At 36.7% G+C, this 19,862-nt stretch overlaps 1 protein-coding gene across 1 annotated transcript in view; it reads left to right on the forward strand.

The window, feature by feature from the left end:
- Smp_125330 (putative dead box ATP-dependent RNA helicase) overlaps positions 1-2,322 on the forward strand; it is a 73,524-nt gene extending 71,202 nt beyond the window's left edge. Inside the window, exon 25 of the mRNA XM_018794323.1 lies at positions 1,931-2,322. Within this exon, the coding sequence (XP_018648747.1) occupies positions 1,931-2,167 (237 nt within the window). The 3' untranslated portion in view covers positions 2,168-2,322. The remainder of the gene's footprint in view (positions 1-1,930) is intronic.
- Positions 2,323-19,862: the final 17,540 nt, after the last annotated feature.

The following is a 19,862-nucleotide window of genomic DNA, read 5'->3' on the forward strand; positions in this document are numbered from 1 at the left end:
TTTTAATCGAAATAATCACAGTAGATGTAAACTTCAAAAGTAGAGTCAGTCTCTTCACTATTACCCAATATATACTGATATTTATGAATCATATATACAAATGTATCAGAGACTACATTTGCATTTTCTCAGTCGATATAATTAATGGCTAAGGTTTAAATTATTGAGAATCAGTTAGTTGTTTGTTTGCCAAGTTTCTCATTCATTCTGCGTCTATACACAACTGAGGAAACTTAATGCGTAAAATGTAAATTTTGTTGTTTCAATTAAGTTTATATGTTTTATGCCAACTTATCATAACTGTGTGTATATCTTACCTATTTGTCGATAATTTAATTCATTAGAACGTGGCATCAGTGCCTGATGTCACTAACTTCCAGTCTAAGCCATGTTGGTGGTAGATGCAGACTACTTGGTTGGGGTCCGCATGACTATCAGAACCAATGGTTGGAGGCTCTAAATGACATGGCTCAGAATCGATCACAATGGCGCAGGTGTATACATTCTTTATCTTCCCTTAAACCTTGAAATTGAAATTGCTTCATATATGCTTTCTTCCTGTACTATACTCTTGTATACAACCTGTTTTTTTATATATTGCTACCACTAAATGAACTACTTCTATGAATTCAGTGTTCATCTTGTTGTGCTAACGAGGTATGGCAACTTCGACCGATGCACATATGTGCCTCGTCCTACGTTGTAGCTGATTGAGTTATTTGAATAATCTCATTGGTATTGAGGATTACTATTGATCACTATATATTTTTTGTCAGATGTATAATAATGTAATGAGAAGACGAAGATTATCAGAACTATGTCTTCTCATTACATTATCGAAATTTATCAAAGGGACTAATTGCTTTAAAGATGTATAATACGTTGTGCAGATTGTTTCGATATTGCCATTAATTCACATACATTCGATAAGTTGAAATAAATGATGGCTAGCGGTGAAATCCAGGTGGCGTCGTTTAATTTATGGACGAACCAATCAGATTTAAGACTGTAGATCTTGTATTTTGACGCAAAATTCATTCGCTCATTTGGATAAATACCTATTCGGCATTATAACTGACCCTGGTAAGTAGGTGGAAATTCCGAGATCATGTTAACGTTGCTCAACTGTCGTCCATAAATTATAGTCTCACCTCAGAATGGTCAAATATGACATTGATCATTACTTAGTAATCTTTGAATTGTATATAGTTCAACAGTCATAATCTTTCAGACTGTGAAACTAAGTAAAAAGTTTAAATCCTTTACAATGGATGTCAGTTCTATCAAAATGATAAATATGCCTTACTGTCTTACTGGTACCGTAGTAAACGAAACCCGGGTGGGGGACAATCGAATGTATTTAGACACAAATTACAGACTATCTCACTAAATTCTGATAACCATACAGTAAACAGTTAATTTGCAAAATAACGATCAATTGTCTCCATCTTCACTGTTTCTTCTGTAAATATCAATCCATCTGCTCTAATTCCACTGTTCATGCATTTTCCTACCAATTGCGCTTTATTTCAGTTCTTTCCTTATCGGTCTTCTGCCAAATACATTCTGTCTGACCATCGCCACATACTACTTATATGGATATAAGTAGACCACACTACAGTACCAAATAGCATGAGACCTAAATCAAACAACGTTTCCTTCTGATTACATCAAATCACCTAACATGATGTGTATATGTGTGTAATAACTTTTGTAATTCCAGTTGATTAAGTCATATAGTTGAATAATATTGAAATTAAATTAGGTTTTTCTTCGTTATGAGAAAGACTTCGGGTGTGCCCCCCCCCATAAGAAAACCATCCACTTCCGTTTGGGCACCTAGGCAGTATTCTAGCCTCTTTGTATCCATGTTTATATGTTTAAATAAATCAATAATTCAAACTCATTTTGTTAATCTTATACTTTATAGAATTTCAATACTAATGAATTATTAACACGACGTTGTCCAGATTTTTATCGTTTACAAGGTATTATCTCAGTATTGTCGGCATCATCATTAGCTGAAATTCGTGATATATTATGGAATGATGGTAATGGACCATTATCAAATGAATCACATTTAACAACATCTGAATTACGTTGTTTAATAAAAGCATTATATAGTAGTTCATCATTTCGTGATGAAGTATTACAAAAATTACGTTAATGTAATGTTCCTTATTCCTACCCCCGTAACCCCTGTTATTGTAATTTCGTTTTCATTTGAATGTTCTTCTACTTCTTTGTAATAAGATTCTTTATTTTTCTTTGTTTTGGTTTGAAGAAATTTTCGTATATTATTATTAATAACAAGTGCCTGTGAATTGGCTTATATTCTTATTCATCTATTAGGGGATATGTTTATTAGTGTTCTCAGTGTTGCAGTTAAGGTTGGGATGAAGGTTTTCCAACTCCCCTAGGTGGACGCGCCGTGTTCACCAACCCGATTAAAGCGCCGGACACTCGCCTTTCGTCCTCTCAATTTCGAAAACAACACCCCCGTTGAGAGAAGGCAGTGAGTAGGACTTTCCTGGCAGAGGCTATATACACGTGGCCGTGTGAGAGCATTTCGAGAGAGAGGGTGGGCCCTCCACTCTCGGCCGTATCAGGGCATTTGGGGGCTAAGAGCTCTAGCTCTCACACGTAATGCTTAACCTTCAGATCACTGAGTTAATATGAAGTGTTTGACATTTCTAACTTTAGCTAACTCGAAATATGAATGTTTTTTGTCAATATAACTTTGGAACCAATCGAGTAACTCCACATCGAAGTATTGTGGTTTATGTTCATTCTAACTCTCCTTATTACTGCAAATGAGATGGTCAATGTCAAATAATAATGTTTCAACCATATGTTTATATATATCGCGTAGTCTGTCTGATCTTTCAAGTGATCAGTTATTATCTTTTAAGTATTATATTGAAAGGTTTTGTTCCTAAGGCCCTAAATACGATATGAATATAGCTTATTTTAAAGCGTAAACTTAATAATAAGTGACGGTACATTATCATAAAAAAGTCTATTATTCGCTAGCTGGCTGGAAACATTCAGCTAACCTTTAGCTGAAGGAATAGAAGAAAATGGTTTAAAAGTGCTAAAACAACCATAGAATTAATGTGTAGGATCTGAACAAGTAATGAGACTTGCCAAATGTTTCTACGCATTCTGAAATTCTCCTAGATTAGTGTCATATTAACTAATGAAGTGACAAGCATTATTCGTTAAATTGTATAAAATGCCTATATGAGCAAGAGAAATTGTATTATTAACTGGTCATAACTATCCGAGAAGAATGTCATTATTATCTAGTTGAATGAATGAAATCAGTTCACACTGATAGTGGGACGAACAAAACAGCACATTAATAAAGCCGAGTATCGAACATTGGAGTAAGATTTTTAAGGATTTGAAAATTGATCAATTAACCATTTGTCCCTTTTCATCTACAACTAATTGAAGTTAGACAATAGCACCGTTGGATTCTGGTTCAGTGGTCTATCCGTTAAGTGATCTGGCGCGAGACTGGTAGGTTGTAGGTTCGGACCTTACAAGGCGGGATCGTGGATCCGCACTTCTGAGGAGTCCCATAATAGGACGAAACTGTCGTCCAGTGCTTCCAGGTTTTCCATGGTGGTCTATTTTCAATTGACTCATGATTTCAACTATGAAAATATTCAAAAGTTTGGTTAGGTCCACTTCCAAAAAATATTGTGCTTTTCCGAGTTAGGTAACAATCTGTTATTCTTATTACCTCAGCTATGCAAGTAGGTTGCAAATATCTCAATCAAAAGTCAGCAATCTCCACAACCCTATACTGATGGTTATACAATTGCTTATTTTCTCCAGAATAGATGGATTGTAACTAACAGCGATTTTCTCTAATTGAAGCTCGTCAGTTGAACGTAGCTTCATTCTAGTGTTGATGTTGGGGCTCAAATACTTCATTTTTCACTTCTAATAACAATGCATTTTCTTATGAGCCTATGTACTATATATATCCTAGTAACCTCAGTTGATGGACATTCACTGACTTCATCAACAAACTTGTCATCCTTATTTAGTTGACTGCGTCTAACCCCGAAATTGCTAATTCGATGGTCCTAAATTAATCGAGCAAATTTTTGAAAGATGGGTTAGCAATAAACGAATGACTGTCTCTTTTTTTGATGTATGTAAAACTTTCATGATCGCGATCAAGTATTGATTTAAGTGAGATTTTTAGCATGTTTAAGTTTTCTATGTGTCTTCTTGCCAGTTGACGAATATCTAGTTAAGTAACTGTGATACAGTCAAAATTATTAAGTATTAATTTTAAGATAATGGTTTGAGGTTGTCTATATGAAAACTTGGACTTCAGTTTCATGATATTCGGCACTATTCAGTGAGGTTTACCTGTGTTACACAGGGTCAGTTGTGGAACATGTAGCTAGGTGACATTAGGGTCGAGTCCACAGGGAGTATCAATTCTTTCAAAATAACAGGTGCACCCCACGAGTGCTAAATAGCACGAAAACTAGATCCACGGTTTTCCTGTCGAATACTTCTAATCACCACCTCACATTTTAACATAGTGCATACGATTTCGAGTCACTTAGATTAGTGGCAACTTGATTGATGAAATTTGATCTACAGTAAGAAGGAATTGGTTACTATGATCAATCAATCTTACGAGTTTTATAATCAATAATCGGATTTAATTGTTATCAGTCTTTCAGATCATCACAGCATTATGTACATATAACATCCAATATACACGTTTGAGTGCATATATTATCAATTCTAACACCAGTAATGAGTTATAGTTTGAGAATAGAAATTTGTTTTGTAATAGTTCCTTGTGTTTAGTTCTATTTCAGTCTACTTACTCTTTGTGGAGAATAGGATGCTGACCAGGAATTTGCAGTCTACTCTGTTCTAGGTGAGACTATAATTTATGGACGACCTTTGAGCGACACTAAAGTGACCTTAAGGATGTCCATCTACTTACTAGAGCGAAATGAGGATTATGAAACAGTTCAATAAATAATGATTATGATTTACGATTAATGGTTAGGATAAGGAATTAGATTTATGGTTTTCATAACGGACTGACATCAGCAAAAATGCCAAAACGCTATTTAGCTAATTGGGTGAATGGATTTCGCGCCAAAATTCAAGACCTGTTATCCCAAATCTGATTGGTTTGTCCATAAATTATAGTCTCGCCTTGATAACTTTTTAAATATTTAACGCCATATAAAAAGTTATCCAAATAATAAAATGAATGTAATGTTCATTCATCGTGATATACACTATCGCAATGACATATTAACTTTTATATGGATTTAGTGAAGTACCAACTACTATGTTGCCAGTTATTTGTTTAACTATGATTGTACCCAATAATCTTAGAGATAATATATAGGCTTCTATCTCCGACTTGGAACTCGATTGCTGTTGCAGGTTTGTAATATATACCCAAATTTATTGTATGTTCAACTTATACTGATTAATGATAAAAAAGATTTTTGGACTTTACCCAACATTTGTTTTCACTTATGTAATAAATCGTATTCACTGCCCCTATGGAGTTTCAGAGATTGTAGATTATCATTGAGATCTCAAAGCACTCAAAATTAAACAACCTGGAAGTACTAGACAGACACTCTATCTTAGTATGAGACCATTCACGACTCTGCAGGCAGGAATCGAACCCAAAACTTTCGATCTTGCGCGCAGATAGTTAGGGCTAGTTGATTTTATTGTAGAACTTCATCTTAATCAACAGAACTTATCGTAAGCTTCCTTAAGTTTGTTTGACGAAAAAATTCAACGTTGTTCATATTCTACTTAAAATCTTTTAAAATATAAATTTAAGCAATGAGGAAACCTACAATGTCATCTCATAGTGCTAATAAGGTGTTACACCTTGAACCTACGTACATATATGTTAGGTTCTACTCCGAGAATGACTGACTGAGAGCACACAGATTTTCAACAAATTACTGCATTGCGAAAGCAACTGAAATATCCGACATGAATGAAAATAAATAAATGTAAACAGAGCTCCAACCAAATGCTTCAATATATAATGGATAAACTGTTGCTAGTATTGGAATCCAGAACGCCCATTTCGTCTAATCTGGGACTTTTCAGCTTGACATACTTTTATCCTAGAGTTGGTGTTGAGTCTGGGACTCGAGCCCAGTACATGGATCAAGGCTCCAACTAAATGCTTTAAGTTTGACTCCAATTATTACTAGTACATTAACATCATTTTGACCTATATTCATATCGTTAGGTAAATTAGCAATAAATAAACTTTCCGAACTCATGAATACCATAAGATCATGAATACAGGTTTCTGAGATTTATTTATTTGAATACATAAACATTGATGCAAAGGGGCATCAAATACATGTGCGCCACAGAATGATACTAAGATCAGCAGTAGTTATCGTTGATTTGAGTGAAGGCTGTAATACCACTCAAGTGCCCAAACCGAACCAGGTGGTTTTCTTAGGGGACCACCTTTTGTCCTAGAGGTCTTATCCACAAGGAAGTGGAGCAACGTAAGAAGATACAGTCCCATAGTAACCGGTGACCAGCAATAGGTTTACACATCATTTGTTTCCCCATGATCCTCGAGGCTATGTGTACTATTGGTTTTAAATCAGGATTCTCTAACTCCCCTATATAAATCCTCCGTATCCACCAACCCGGTTAAAACGGTGAACATTCGCTTTTCATCCTCTCAATTTCGTAAACAACAACCTCGCCGTAAGTTGTCAGTGAACATAACTTTTCTGACTGTTGTAGTGAGCGGGCGGGGACAATCGAATGTATTTAAGCAAAAATTACAGACTATCTTAATTCTGATAACCATACAATAAACAGTTAATTTGCAAAATAACAATCAATTGTCTCAATCTTCACTGTTTCTTCTGTAAATATCAATTCATCTTCCCTAATTCCATTATTCATGCGTTTTCCTACCAATTGAGCTTCATCTCAGTTCTTTCCTTATCAGTCTTCTGCTCAAATACATTCTATGCATGACCATCGCCATATACTACTTATATGGATATAAGTAGACCACACTACACTGTGGCTGTATACGTATGACCATGCGAGGGTATTTCGAGAGGGAGAGCCGACTCTTCTCGCTCTTGGCTGTACCAGGGCATTTGGAGTCTGAGATACATCATATCAGTGATAGCACAAGTCAGATTTGAAGATTTGGACAATGAAACTAACAAATTTAAATGATTCATGTGTATAGAATGATATTCAATGAATCAAAGTTATTGATAGTGTTAAGACTGATTATTAAGGAAATCATTTACGTAGTGAAATTTCTATGTTGAACCGTATGATACTTTCATAGTTGAAATCATGAGTCAATTGAAGCTAGACCACCATTGAAAACCTGGAAGCACTGTTACTCCTCAGCAGTGCGGATCCCCGATCCCGCCTCGCGAGATTCGAACCCAGGACCAACTAGTCTCGCTCCAGAGCACTCAACCGATAGATCACTGAGCCGAGTTTTCCATGGTGGTCTAGCTTCAATCGACTCATGATTTCAACTAAGCAAATACTGAAATAAAGGATTATTGGGAATATAACTTATTGAACAGTGTAGTTTGCAACTTCTCAACAGTGAACATCAATTACTAACCAAAGCCATGAAGAATGAATTTTCCGAGTTTTTTCTTTATACAACATCTTGTATAGTTGAGATCATGAGTCAATTGAAGCTAGACCACCATGGTAAACCTGGAAGTACTGGACAGCCGTTTCGTCCTATTGTGGGACTCCTCAGTGGCAGTCACATCCACGATCCCGCCTCACGAGATTCGAACCCAGGACCTACCAATCACTTCCAGGTTTTCGATGGTGAAAACACTGAAATCATCACAAAACCCCTTCTAATTATATAATACTTTATTAGTTCGTGTGATGTTATTTAAAGTACTATAATCTAACTAGATTAATCATAATTATCCATGAAACTAGAAATCGGAATCATACCATTTACGGATTAATAACTTTAGGTCATTATCATCAATATACATGCGTCCTTAACTATATGAGGACACATTTTTTTTAATAGTTTCAATTATATCATTGTATGTATATATTCAATTGGAATTAAGGTGAATTTATACTTTTAAAAAAAATATAATAATAATATAAAGCACTTTAATATAATTAATCACTTTGTCATATGTTTTAGTTTATGTCAATTTTAGGTGATTGGAGTTATTTTATTTTTGAAGTCTTATGATTATTAATACTACTTATGATTGTGTTACCCCTTGTTCCGGAGCATAGGCCGCACACCAGTACTTATAATCCAATCATATGCTGAGCAATTCTTTCCAGTTTTTTCCAGTTAACATTCATCTTTTTCATATCTGCTTCTATTTCCTAGCGTAATATGTTGTTTGGCCTTCCTCTTTTCCACTTCCCTTCCGGATTCCAAGTTGGCGATTGCCTTATAATGCACATTGGTGATTTCCTTAATGTATGTCCTATCCACTTCCAACGTCTTTTCCTAATTTCCTCTTCAACTGGAAGCTGGTTTGTTCTCTCCCATAAAACGTTGTTCCTGATAGTATCTGGTCAGTGAATGCTGAGTATTTTTCGTAAACAACTGTTTATAAATACTTGTACTTTCGTGACGATGGATGTAGTAGTTCTCCACGTTTCAATTCCGTACAGTAGGACTGTCTTGACGTTCGTAATGAAGATTCTGACTTTGAAATTAGTTGACAGTTGTTTTGAGTTCCATATGTTCTTCAATTGTAGAAATGCTGCTCTTGCTTTGCATCCGATCCTCCTTGTTTATCACTGATGCTTCCCAGGTACGTGAATGTTTCCACCTCTTTCAGAGTTTCTCCATCAAGTGTGGTTGGGTTGCTGTTCTTCGTGTTGTATTTGAGAATCTTGCTTTCTCTTTTGTGAATGTCGAGGCCTGTTGATGCAGAGGCTGCTGATACATTTGCTGTCTTCGTCTGCATTTGTTCATGTGTATGAGATAGAAGGGTTAGGTCATCTGTGAAGTCCAAATTGTCTAACTGGTTCTGAGATATCCATTGTATTCCGCGCTTCCCCTCAGATGTTGAAGTCTTCATAATCCAGTCAATCACCAGAAGAAACAGGAAGGCAGAGAGTAGACATCCTTGTATGACTCCGGTCCTTACTAGAAATGCATCTGTCAGCTGTCCTCCATGCACGACTTTGCACTGTCATCCGTCGTATGAGTCCTGGATTATGTCGACAATCTTCTGAGGAACTTCAAGGTGTCGAAGAAGTTTCCATAATGTTCTCCGGTTCACACTGTCAAAGGCCTTCTCATAGTCGATCAATTTGATGTATAGTGATGAGTTCCACTGAACTGATTGTTCAACGATGATCCGTAGTGTCGCAATTTGGTCTGCTCATGACCGATCCTTACGAGATCCAGCCTGTTGATCTCGAAGTCGGGCGTCTACTACGTCTTTTATCCGGTTGAGCAACACTCTGTTGAAAACTTTTCCTGGTACTGACAGAAAACTTACGCCTCTGTAATTCTCAAATTTGCTCAGATCTCCTTTCTTTGGTATCCTTCTTTCCTGTCCGTCGGTACTTGTTCCTCCTCCCAAATCTTCCTGAATAGAAAGTGAAGCATGTTTGTAGTTACGTCAATGTTTGACTTCAGTGCTTCAGCTGGTATATTGTCATGTCCTGCCACTTTCTCTTTCTTGGTTTTTCTGATGGCCATCGTGGGTGGAGTGACATATATAGGTAGGTCTCTGTGTGCTGCTTCGATATCCGATGGATTCAATGGAGCTTGTCTATTCAGCAGTTCCTCGAAGTATTCTACCCATCTTTTCCTCTGTTCTTGAATCTCGGTGATTGTCTTTCCTTCTTTGTTCTTGACTGGTCTCTCCGGTTTGCTATATCTCCCTTGCAGTTTCTTCGTTGTATTATATAGTTGTTTCACATCCCCTTCTCTTGCAGATTTTTCCGCCGTCGTTGCTAGTTCTCCCATGTATTTCTGCTTGTCGGCTCTAGTGCTTTTCTTCACTTCCTTGTTTGATTCTTCGTACTCTGCTTGCGCCTTGACTTTCTCTACATGTGTTTGACTGTTGTTAATTGCAATTTTCTTGTTCTTCCTCTCTTCAATCTTGTCCGGAGTTACGATACTAACATTTCAAAACTCTACATTCCTTGTAATGTTACCGGATTCTTTTTCCGTGATATCCATTTCCGTTATAATAGTTGCATTCTGATTGGCTAATGTTTGATTGTATAACCTCAAGGTTACTTTTACAATTTCTCAAGGTCATCAGTATTGTTTGGTTCTTACGGATTCTTTATTATAATGATTTACAAACCGACAGATATTTGGTACTTTTATTAAAATTGAAATATGCATATTTTATTTGACTTGCCAAAGATGAAATGAATTTTTTTCTATGGTTTTTGTTAATATGTAAACTAAGGGTCAAGAGTAAAATAAGAGAGATATAAGATCAATGTTGGAAAAATGATCAATAAAAGGTTCTATATCTATTATCATCTAGTTTCTAGGAGTCTTTTTTTCGAAATGTAGCAATTTCAAATATCGAAAACATTGCAATATATATTTCAATAGTTGAATTCATGAGTCAATTGGAGCTAGACCACCATGGAAAACCTGGAAGCACTGGATGGCCATCCCATCCTAGTATGGGACTCTTCAGCAGTGCGCATCCACGATCCCGCCCCGCGAGATGTCGAACCCAGGACTTATCGGTCTCGCGCGCCAACGCTTAAATTCTAGACCATTGAGCCGGCATCCAACGGTGTTAATGTCTAACTTCAACCAATCCACGAAATTTAGCAACCGTCCACCATTGTTTTCAGTGAGTTACTATCTCACAAAGTGACTAATGAAGTTCAACTGGGCCTATACTATCCACAAAAACCCTTTCTGATTACAATATATACCCGTGAATCTTAACATCAGTGTTTTTCTATGATTTAAATAAGTATGTTACCTAAATACAAGATGATCGTATATATACAACTGATTGATTACTAAGTAGTGACGGAAGCTAAGTTTATTTAATCCTTTCTGTGTTAATCGATTACTATCAAAGAAATTTCAATGTAGCCATTTTTCTTAGTGACTTGGTATCGCCCTCACTGTGTGGCTAGAAAGGCAAAGAACCTTGGACCTAGGTTTCGTAGTAATTTTGACACTGGTCAGTAACGTGAATATGTACTATTTAGTGAACTGGTATTTCTTGTGTCATCCAACTCCATAGTCTGATAATAAATTCTAACTGATATATGACAATACTAGTTCTTGTTCTTCTATTGTACCGCTGTTCAATATACACAAGACAATTGAATTTCATCTTCTTCGTTCAACAAATTAGTGTCTAGTATTTGAAGTGTTAGGTGCTAGGTTCTAGTAGATACTGACGGTTAGCTAAAAGAAATTGTGTAAATCTATTCATAACTTCAAATAATAGAGCTAAACTTTACTAATGACTTTGAGGAAGTTTAAGAGACCTCACTGTATTCTGATCGACTGATGTTTAATTGATGAGATTCAAGTTTTCTCCTTCAAAATTCATCTAGTTCATCTGAATAGTTTAGTTCCACTATTTACATAATATAGGCAATATTTAAATTCACTTAAAATTGTTTGTTTGAATCTTCCTATTGATGTTTAGGACTGCAACTGGTCAGTCTCTAATTGACATATGTGCACACTGTGCGTATTGCCTCGATATCCCCTTAATTTTCAAGCATTTTAAGAAAAGATGGATAGTGGCTAACAATGGAATCCAGGACGATTCTCTCTCCACTATCCATCTTTGCTTATAATGCTTGAGAAATAAGGTTATATCAAGGCAATACTCACAGTGTGCACATTCGCCAATAAGAGATTGACCAGGTGCAGTCCTAAACATCAACGGGACGACTGAAACAAACAATACTAAGTGAATTCAAACTTCACCCCATTGCACAAGCAAGTGGCTATCAGGACTCAGTAGCTGATGGCGTTTGAAGCGAAAGGTACTGGGTTCGAGTCCCAGCGTGAACATCAACTCTGAGACACAGATGCATCCAGCTGACGAGTCCCAAATAGAACGGAACGCGCATCCTGGATTCCACTGCTAGCCACTATCCATCTTTGCTTACATAGGCAATATTTATTTACTAAATTCTTACTGTTAGTTGATATTACCTTTTATCAAACTTTCAAATAGCAAGTGATGGATATATCTGTAAAATACTTTGTGTATAAAAAATGCATAAATGTGTGGGAAAATCTGTCCTTATAAGTTATTCATCTGACTGTTTTGTCTCGATTTCTTTTTTCATTTCGATGGTTGTTATTGGTTACCGTGCTAGTTTGTGTTTTTTATAACTCCCTATATTTCGTTAGCTACCATATTCGGTAACCGAAATCTTGATTACTCTTTTATTTATTTAAATACATAAATATTGGTAGAAAGAAGCACCAGATACATATGCGCCATACAAATCTAATTCAATTTGTGTGAGGGCTGTGATACTGACCAGGTGCCCAAACTGAAGCAGGTGGTTTTCTTAGGGGGCCACACCCGGAGCCTTTGACATGAAGGTCTAGCCCACAAGACAGTGGAGCATCGTGAGGAGATGCAGTCCCATGGTAGCCGATGACCAACGATTGGTTTGTATGCCATTTGTTCCTTCAGGATATGGGAGTCAGCCCATGTGCACCATTGGTTTGTAATGAGGATTTCCCAACTCCCATAGGTGGACTTTCCGTGTCCACCAACCCGGTTACTGCTCTTGCCGGACATTCGCTTTTCGTCCTCTCAATTTCGTAAACAACACCCTGATTGAGAGAAGTCAGTGAGTAGGACTTCCCTGACAGAGGCTATTTATTCGCGCGGCCATGTGAGAGCATTTGGAGAGGGAGAGCTTACTCTCCCCACTCTCGGCCGTACCAGGGCATTTGGGGGCAACAAGTTATTGGAAATGAAGATCATCAGGACACGACATAAATTATCTATTCTGAGAAATTATATTTTCTTGTTGATATTCAGGAAATAATATCATCCATGCAATTTGGATAAACTGGAATCTAGAGTTTCACATTAATTGACAATTTATCAATTGGCATATAATTCCCATTTAAACATTAAAATTAAAAACACGAACTTCAGCGAAGGGATCTCTTTTCAACGAATTTATTATTACGTAATCTAGTATTATAATCTTGGTTATTAGTGTTCACATTTCCTCACGGAATTAGTACTTTAACAAAACTTTTTCATATATATATACGATTGTACAGCTTGATAACAAATTCGTTGAAAAGAGATCCCTTCGCTGAAATTCGTGTTTTTAATTTATCAATTGTCAGTATGGTATTGTGCAGACTGTTGAATCTCATTGAAATCATAACGTGATACAGGTTAGATCACCATAACAAACCTCGAAGCACTGGACGACCGTCTTAATATGTGACTCCTCAACATTGCTCATTCGTGGCCTCTGCAGTTAAACCATGTTGGGTGTGAGGCAGTTACCTACTGAAGACAATGGATGATGGTTGTGCAGTGTCGTGGATTGACTGAAGTTGATCTTGTATACTATTAGATTCATACTCAGTGGTCTAGAGATGCCAAGTGTTAGTGCACGAGATCGAAGGCCCCTATGTTTATTCTCACTTACAGGATCGTGGATGTGAACTTCTGAGGAGTCCGATACTATCGAAACGGCCGTCAAGTGCTTCCAAGTTTACAATGGTTGTTTGACTTTAATCGCTTCATAATTTCAATGAAACTGACCAAGTAGTCAAAATCCATTATTATATTCATCAAATTTACTGGTGGACGGTTGCTCAATTTCGTGGATTGGTTGAAGTTAGACATTAACACTGATAGATGCTGGCTCGGTGGTCTAGAAGTTAAGCGTTGGCGTACGAGATCAATAGGTCATAGGTTCGAATCTCGCGGGGCGGGATCGTGGATGCGCACTGCTGAAGAGTCCCACACTAGGATGGGATAGCCATCCAGTGTTACCAGTTTTTCCATGGTGATCCAGCTTCAATCGACTAATGATTTCAACTATAAAATTACTATAAATCTCCATAAAACCTCCTTCTGATCACTTGAAATCATCGTTAATTACCATTAAAATGACTCTTGTTTTAATCGGTTTTTTGTATGATATAAATTTTCACCTTGCCTTGCAGCGACACGTAAAACAAAAAATGTATTTTATCGACTTTTCGTATATTATATCCTATAACCTTGGCCTCTATCATCTATAAGCTAAGAAATAATTGGTTGATTACAAATGTCTGTTTGTTTTCCAAATGGTAGCAAAAACAGCTTGTTTTTATAACAAAAAAAAGAGGAAAGAAAAAGAAAGAAAAATATCCTAAGCGCTATATTTCATTCAAATTGTTATTAAGATGATTTTCATGTCAGGAAGAGACAGGTATCCACCTCACTATAATGGAAGCTGTTCGCACGATTTCGTGGATTGGTTGAAGTTAGACATTAACACCGTTGGATGCCGGCTCGGTGGTCTATCGGTGGTGGTCTCTGGTGCGAGACTGGTAGGTCCTGGGTTCGAATCTCGCGAGACGGGATCGTGGATGCGCACTGCCAATGAGGAGTCCCATAATAGGACGAAACGGCCGTCCAGTGCTTCCAGGTTTTCTATAGTGGTCTAGCTTCAATGGACTCATGAAATCAACTATATAAAATTAAGATGATCTATACGATTTATTGTGACCTAATATTAATAACGTTTCGTATTACATTTAAAATGCCCATCGATAGTAATCCATGGTTAAAGACCTTGAATGACATGGCTCAAAATCGTTTGCAATGACGAAGGTGCATCCAGTCTTTGAAGCTAGACAACCAGGGAAAACCTGCAAGTGGCCTAGCTTCGATTGACTTACGATTTCAACTATGAAAATACTAAATCCCCACAAAACCCCCCTCTGATATTAGATAAAAGACTACTTTGTAAAGAAAGATAATTAAGGTGTTAACTCATTTCATGAAGTGACATATATTTAGTACAAGCTGAAGTGGAAATCAAAATTGATCAGTAATAAGATTTTTCTTAGCAGTAGTTTACAATGCTTCCATTCTAATTCTCAATTTGTCGTATTTGTTTTACCGATATCTAAAGGACCATTTAAGGAATATAAAGATGTAAGAAGTATTCAGAGTTTGACAACGCCTTAACCAGTAACACCTTTTATAATTGAAGTATGCCAACGCAGTCAAATCAAAAGCCAGAAGCAAAGAGGTTCGAAGATATATTTGATAGGATACCGATATATCGAGAAATGATCGATATAAGCTGGCTAGCGATTGTAGATGTGTAGCACGGTGTCAGTCAGTCATTCAGTCACAACGTAGAACTTCCTATGTACGTACATCATTTCGAGTTGCCATATCACATTAACACAGAGATGAAGTTGTGGATTCGAATCCCATAGTGGTAGAAGTATTATGTGAAAGATAAGGGATTGAAGATGTTATTGAAGGAGTATAATCCAGTGAAATAAATTTGGGAATAGAAAAAGATAGGGATATGAAGAATTCAGAAGATCAGAATTTGGTAGAACACAAACAGTGCATGCACCTGCGCTATTACAAACGATTTTGAGTCATTTTATTTAAGGTCTCTAACCATCGATTGCTATCATCTCGCGAATCCCAACCAGGCAGTCTACACCTACCAACATGGCTCAGTCCACTTGTCAGTGACTTCATGGATTTGTGGCACGTTTTGGTCTGGCCGCCCCTAACTTTCTTCCAACCTACTCCTACGCCAAAAAACATTGCACGTCGGGGCGGTCTGTGGTTGGGCACGGTGTACCCATTCGTGATCTGGTGCGTAAGCGTGACCGAGCGCCTTCAGCTAGTTGAAACCAGTAAAACTAATTTAGTCAGTATCAAATGTTGAGGACTTACAGAGCAATTGATTTCGGGGATTTATTTACCGCTACAAATAAAAAAACATATTCAATCGATCTCCCTATTTTCTGTATTTCGGTCACTTATGATTAGATGACCTTAATATGTAAATTTTACAGTTGTTAGGTCATACTTTGAAGCTAATTTGATAAAATATGATAAGACTAAGCAACTTTTTACAGAGATTAGAATGAGATTATCCTGTAAATATATGATATAAACCTAATTTTATGGAACTATATAGTGAACGGATACTTAGTGGGAATAACTAATGTATTTTCAATGGACAATAACACAATTGAAAGCGTGAGTCAATTGAAGCTAGACCACCAAGGAAAGCCTGGAAGCACTGGACGGCTTTTTCGTCCTATTGTGGGACTCCTCTAGCTTCAAATTACTCACGCTTTAAACTATGAAAATACTAAATCTCCACAAGGCCCCTTCTGATTATAATCATATGCTCACTAGAGACTGACTTCGAGAGGTAAATCCAGGAGTTCTAGTGAGAAGCAGTGACCAGTGAAGTTCAAACCACGCCTGTTGTGAGATAGGAACTCGCTGAAGACAATTGGTGAACGAATGCTTGACTTCATAGATTGGTTGGAGTTAGATATAAACACTATCGGATGCTGGCTCAGTGGTCTAGAGGTTAAGTGCTCTGGCGTGATACTGATTGGTCCTGGGTCCGAATCTCGCGAGACGAGGTCGTGGATGAGCACTGCTGAGGAGTCTCACAATATGATGAAACGGCCTTCCAGTGCTTCTAGGTTTTCCTTGGTGGTCTAGCTTCAATTGACTCACGGTTTCAACTATGGAAATACTAAATCTCTACAAAGCCCCTTCTGATAATAACACAAATGCTTAGGAAAATATGAAAACCATACATCAAATACTTTATTTGTACATCTTCTATCAGTTGTCTCTTACAAACTTTATCATCCCTTCATTCCTGTTGTTATTTTGATTGATTTAAGTTTTCTTTTCATTTCAATTTTCTTAATCTTCTGCTCGCAGGCATTGATGTTACATACTACTTATATCTGGCCAACATGAGTAGCATACACCACAATAAGCTTAGTGATTTATAATAAAAATTATCGATCGTTTTAACCGGTTTAAAGTTGTAAAAAAGCCGTTGACAACTTTTCTAATGGATACTCAATATTAAATAAGCTCATTGTCTAGATACTTGTGTATAAGTCACACTGTAAGTGTGAATGATGGTGATACTACTTGGTTGTCCAAACTGAGTTAGGTATACTGAGTTTTGAATCTGAAATTTTGTGATGGGAAACCTTAATGGTGTGTAAATAAGTGGCTAAAAATGACTTTTACTCGCGAAACCGCTTAAATTAACCAATCAGTTAATCAGTCATAAACGAACATAGAGTCTAGCACAAATATGCCTAGGTTCAATTTACCGCAGCACATCAGGACAACGAGATAACCCAGTAACAATGATAATAAAAAGACTGAACGTTAAGAAAACAGTGTGGAAAAAATAAACGGAATGAAGAGGTATAAGGTAATACAGGAGAACCAGATTTAAAGTGTGATAAAAGTGAACGAATATGCTCCAATGTTATCAATTTTAAGCCGTATTACCCAGCGTTTGCAATCACTGGTCGACTTTATCCCATGGAACTCAATCAGGTTTACAAAGGTTCACATTGTTCAATCCAACAGATAATAACTTTATAGTCTGATGTTATTTTTAGGTTCGGCCATCCATTGTTTTCCTCCAACTTTTTTCGATATGTTTACGACTAGAACTGATCGGATATAAAATTTACTCATTCTTCCCTTTTTATAGTCAGGTAATATGGTTTTTGAAAGTTTGCTTATAGAGAGAACTTGCATTAGAAAGAAATTGTAACCAACTTCTCTGAAAGCATGTAAACAGTTCAAGATTTGAAGTTGATTTCTGATGTATCTATGAATTGGTTCCTAAGCAAAAATTATAACTCATTGTTTAACATAATGGATTTTTTTCAAAGGTTTATATGGTACTTGATACGTCTTGCTGATTGTACGCTATATTCGGATCTTAAGCTAGTCTTGTACCTCCAAGCTAGAACTACACAGCAACTTGAACACGAGAGAAAAGGCACAAATATGCAGGAAGCACTTTACTCCAAAGGTTCATTCATGTACAGAAAGTATAGGGTTTTTTATAGTATTTTAAAAGTCCTTGGGTTTTCCTGAAAATTTTAGAATGCTACTAAATATAGTAGCAGTATAGTGATCAACCAATCAGAACCTCTACATGTAACTTTTCATCATCGCGATGTTTCTAGCAAAACTTCTAATCAAACACTGATTGGATAAAATGCTCCTTAATGTTTCCTGAACTTGTCATGTCTATTGTGAGAAATTTGCAGGAGCATCCCAACTGTACTCCATTCAATGTCGCTGATATTCCTAAATAATTTACTATCGTGAACCATTCAGTATCATGTTTAAGCATCAAATTTACTCAATAACCCTAAAAGTTAATTATTTAAAGTGAAGATTAATTGAAAAATCTCTAGTTCAATAACTATTAAATCACATGTAAATACCTACTTGACTTTCCGGAATAATGGTGGGGAAACGGAAGGAAATATGTTCTATATTTGACAATAATTAAGACAAACCTGTCAAGATAATTTTCAATCTTCAAGTAATTGATCATGATGGTAAGTATTGAGAAGAGAATAATTTTCTAAAAGAAAAATTCATTAATTTAGTATTACGAGGAATACTCAGTAAGTGATCGTGAAGACTGTTGAGTTTTATTGAGATCAAGAACAGATCCAAATCACCCGGTCGTGGAATCACACTACTGGGGAGTCCCATAATGAAACGGTAGTCCAGTGTTTCCATGTTTTTACTGATTGTCTAAGTAAGATCGGCTCATGATTTCATCTTTCACCAAAACCACACTGACAGTTATCATGCAATCAATGGAGACAAGCTTTGAGAGTAAATTATTGGAGTTCTAGTGAAAAGCTGTGACAAGTGGAATTCAAAAATGTTGTTTATGTGGCAGTTACCCACAGAATACAATGGAAGGCGGTTGCACAATACTTCGGATCAATTGACGTTGGGCTTGCATATTTTTGGATTCTGACTCGATGGTCTAGATGTTGAGCGTCCACGTGTATGACAGACGTTTCAATGCTTAATCGTTAGTTGTGGGGTCGCGGATTACAAAGAATGATTCGCTTAAATGATTGAAAAGAAAAATATTAGGTTTAAATCTCGATGGGGATATTAACACTAGGACGTGGTCATACAGAGCTGACGAGTCCTGAATAGAATGAAATATAGGTTTTGGACCCCAGTGATAGCTACTAACGAACTTCACTTATCCGGACTTTATTTATAAAATGATTCATTTCTAGAGAATATTTACAACTGGTTTTCATTATATCCTTATTTAGCCTCCACAAAGAATAAAACTTCTGCTCGAAAAAGCATGTCCATTTTCTATTCATGCAAGTGTGATTTGTCTTTCATATAAAGTCGTAATGAACCAATTCATTCTCTTAGTGATCTCAATAAATCATTTTTTTAGTTGAGATCATGGATCGATCAATGCTAGACTATTATTGAAGACCTGGAAGCACTGTATGGCCGTTTCATCCTAGTATAAGACTCTTCAGCGGTGCTCATCCACGATCCAGGCCCAGAAGTTTCAAGGTTAAGCGTTCATATGAAATTGAGGGTCCTGGATTCGAGCACCCATTAGCGGAATCGTGGATGCACACTGTTGAGAAGTTCTATATTAGGATGAAACGGCCGTAAATTGCTTCCAGGTTTTTAATAGTGATCTAACACTGATCGATTCATGATCTATATTAAAACTCAACAATCTCCACAATCCCATACTGAAAAAGTCATTACTTAATTAGGAAGACA

The sequence above is a fragment of the Schistosoma mansoni genome, chromosome 1 (genome assembly GCF_000237925.1).
Source record: "Schistosoma mansoni strain Puerto Rico chromosome 1, complete genome".
Lineage (NCBI taxonomy): Eukaryota > Metazoa > Platyhelminthes > Trematoda > Strigeidida > Schistosomatidae > Schistosoma > Schistosoma mansoni.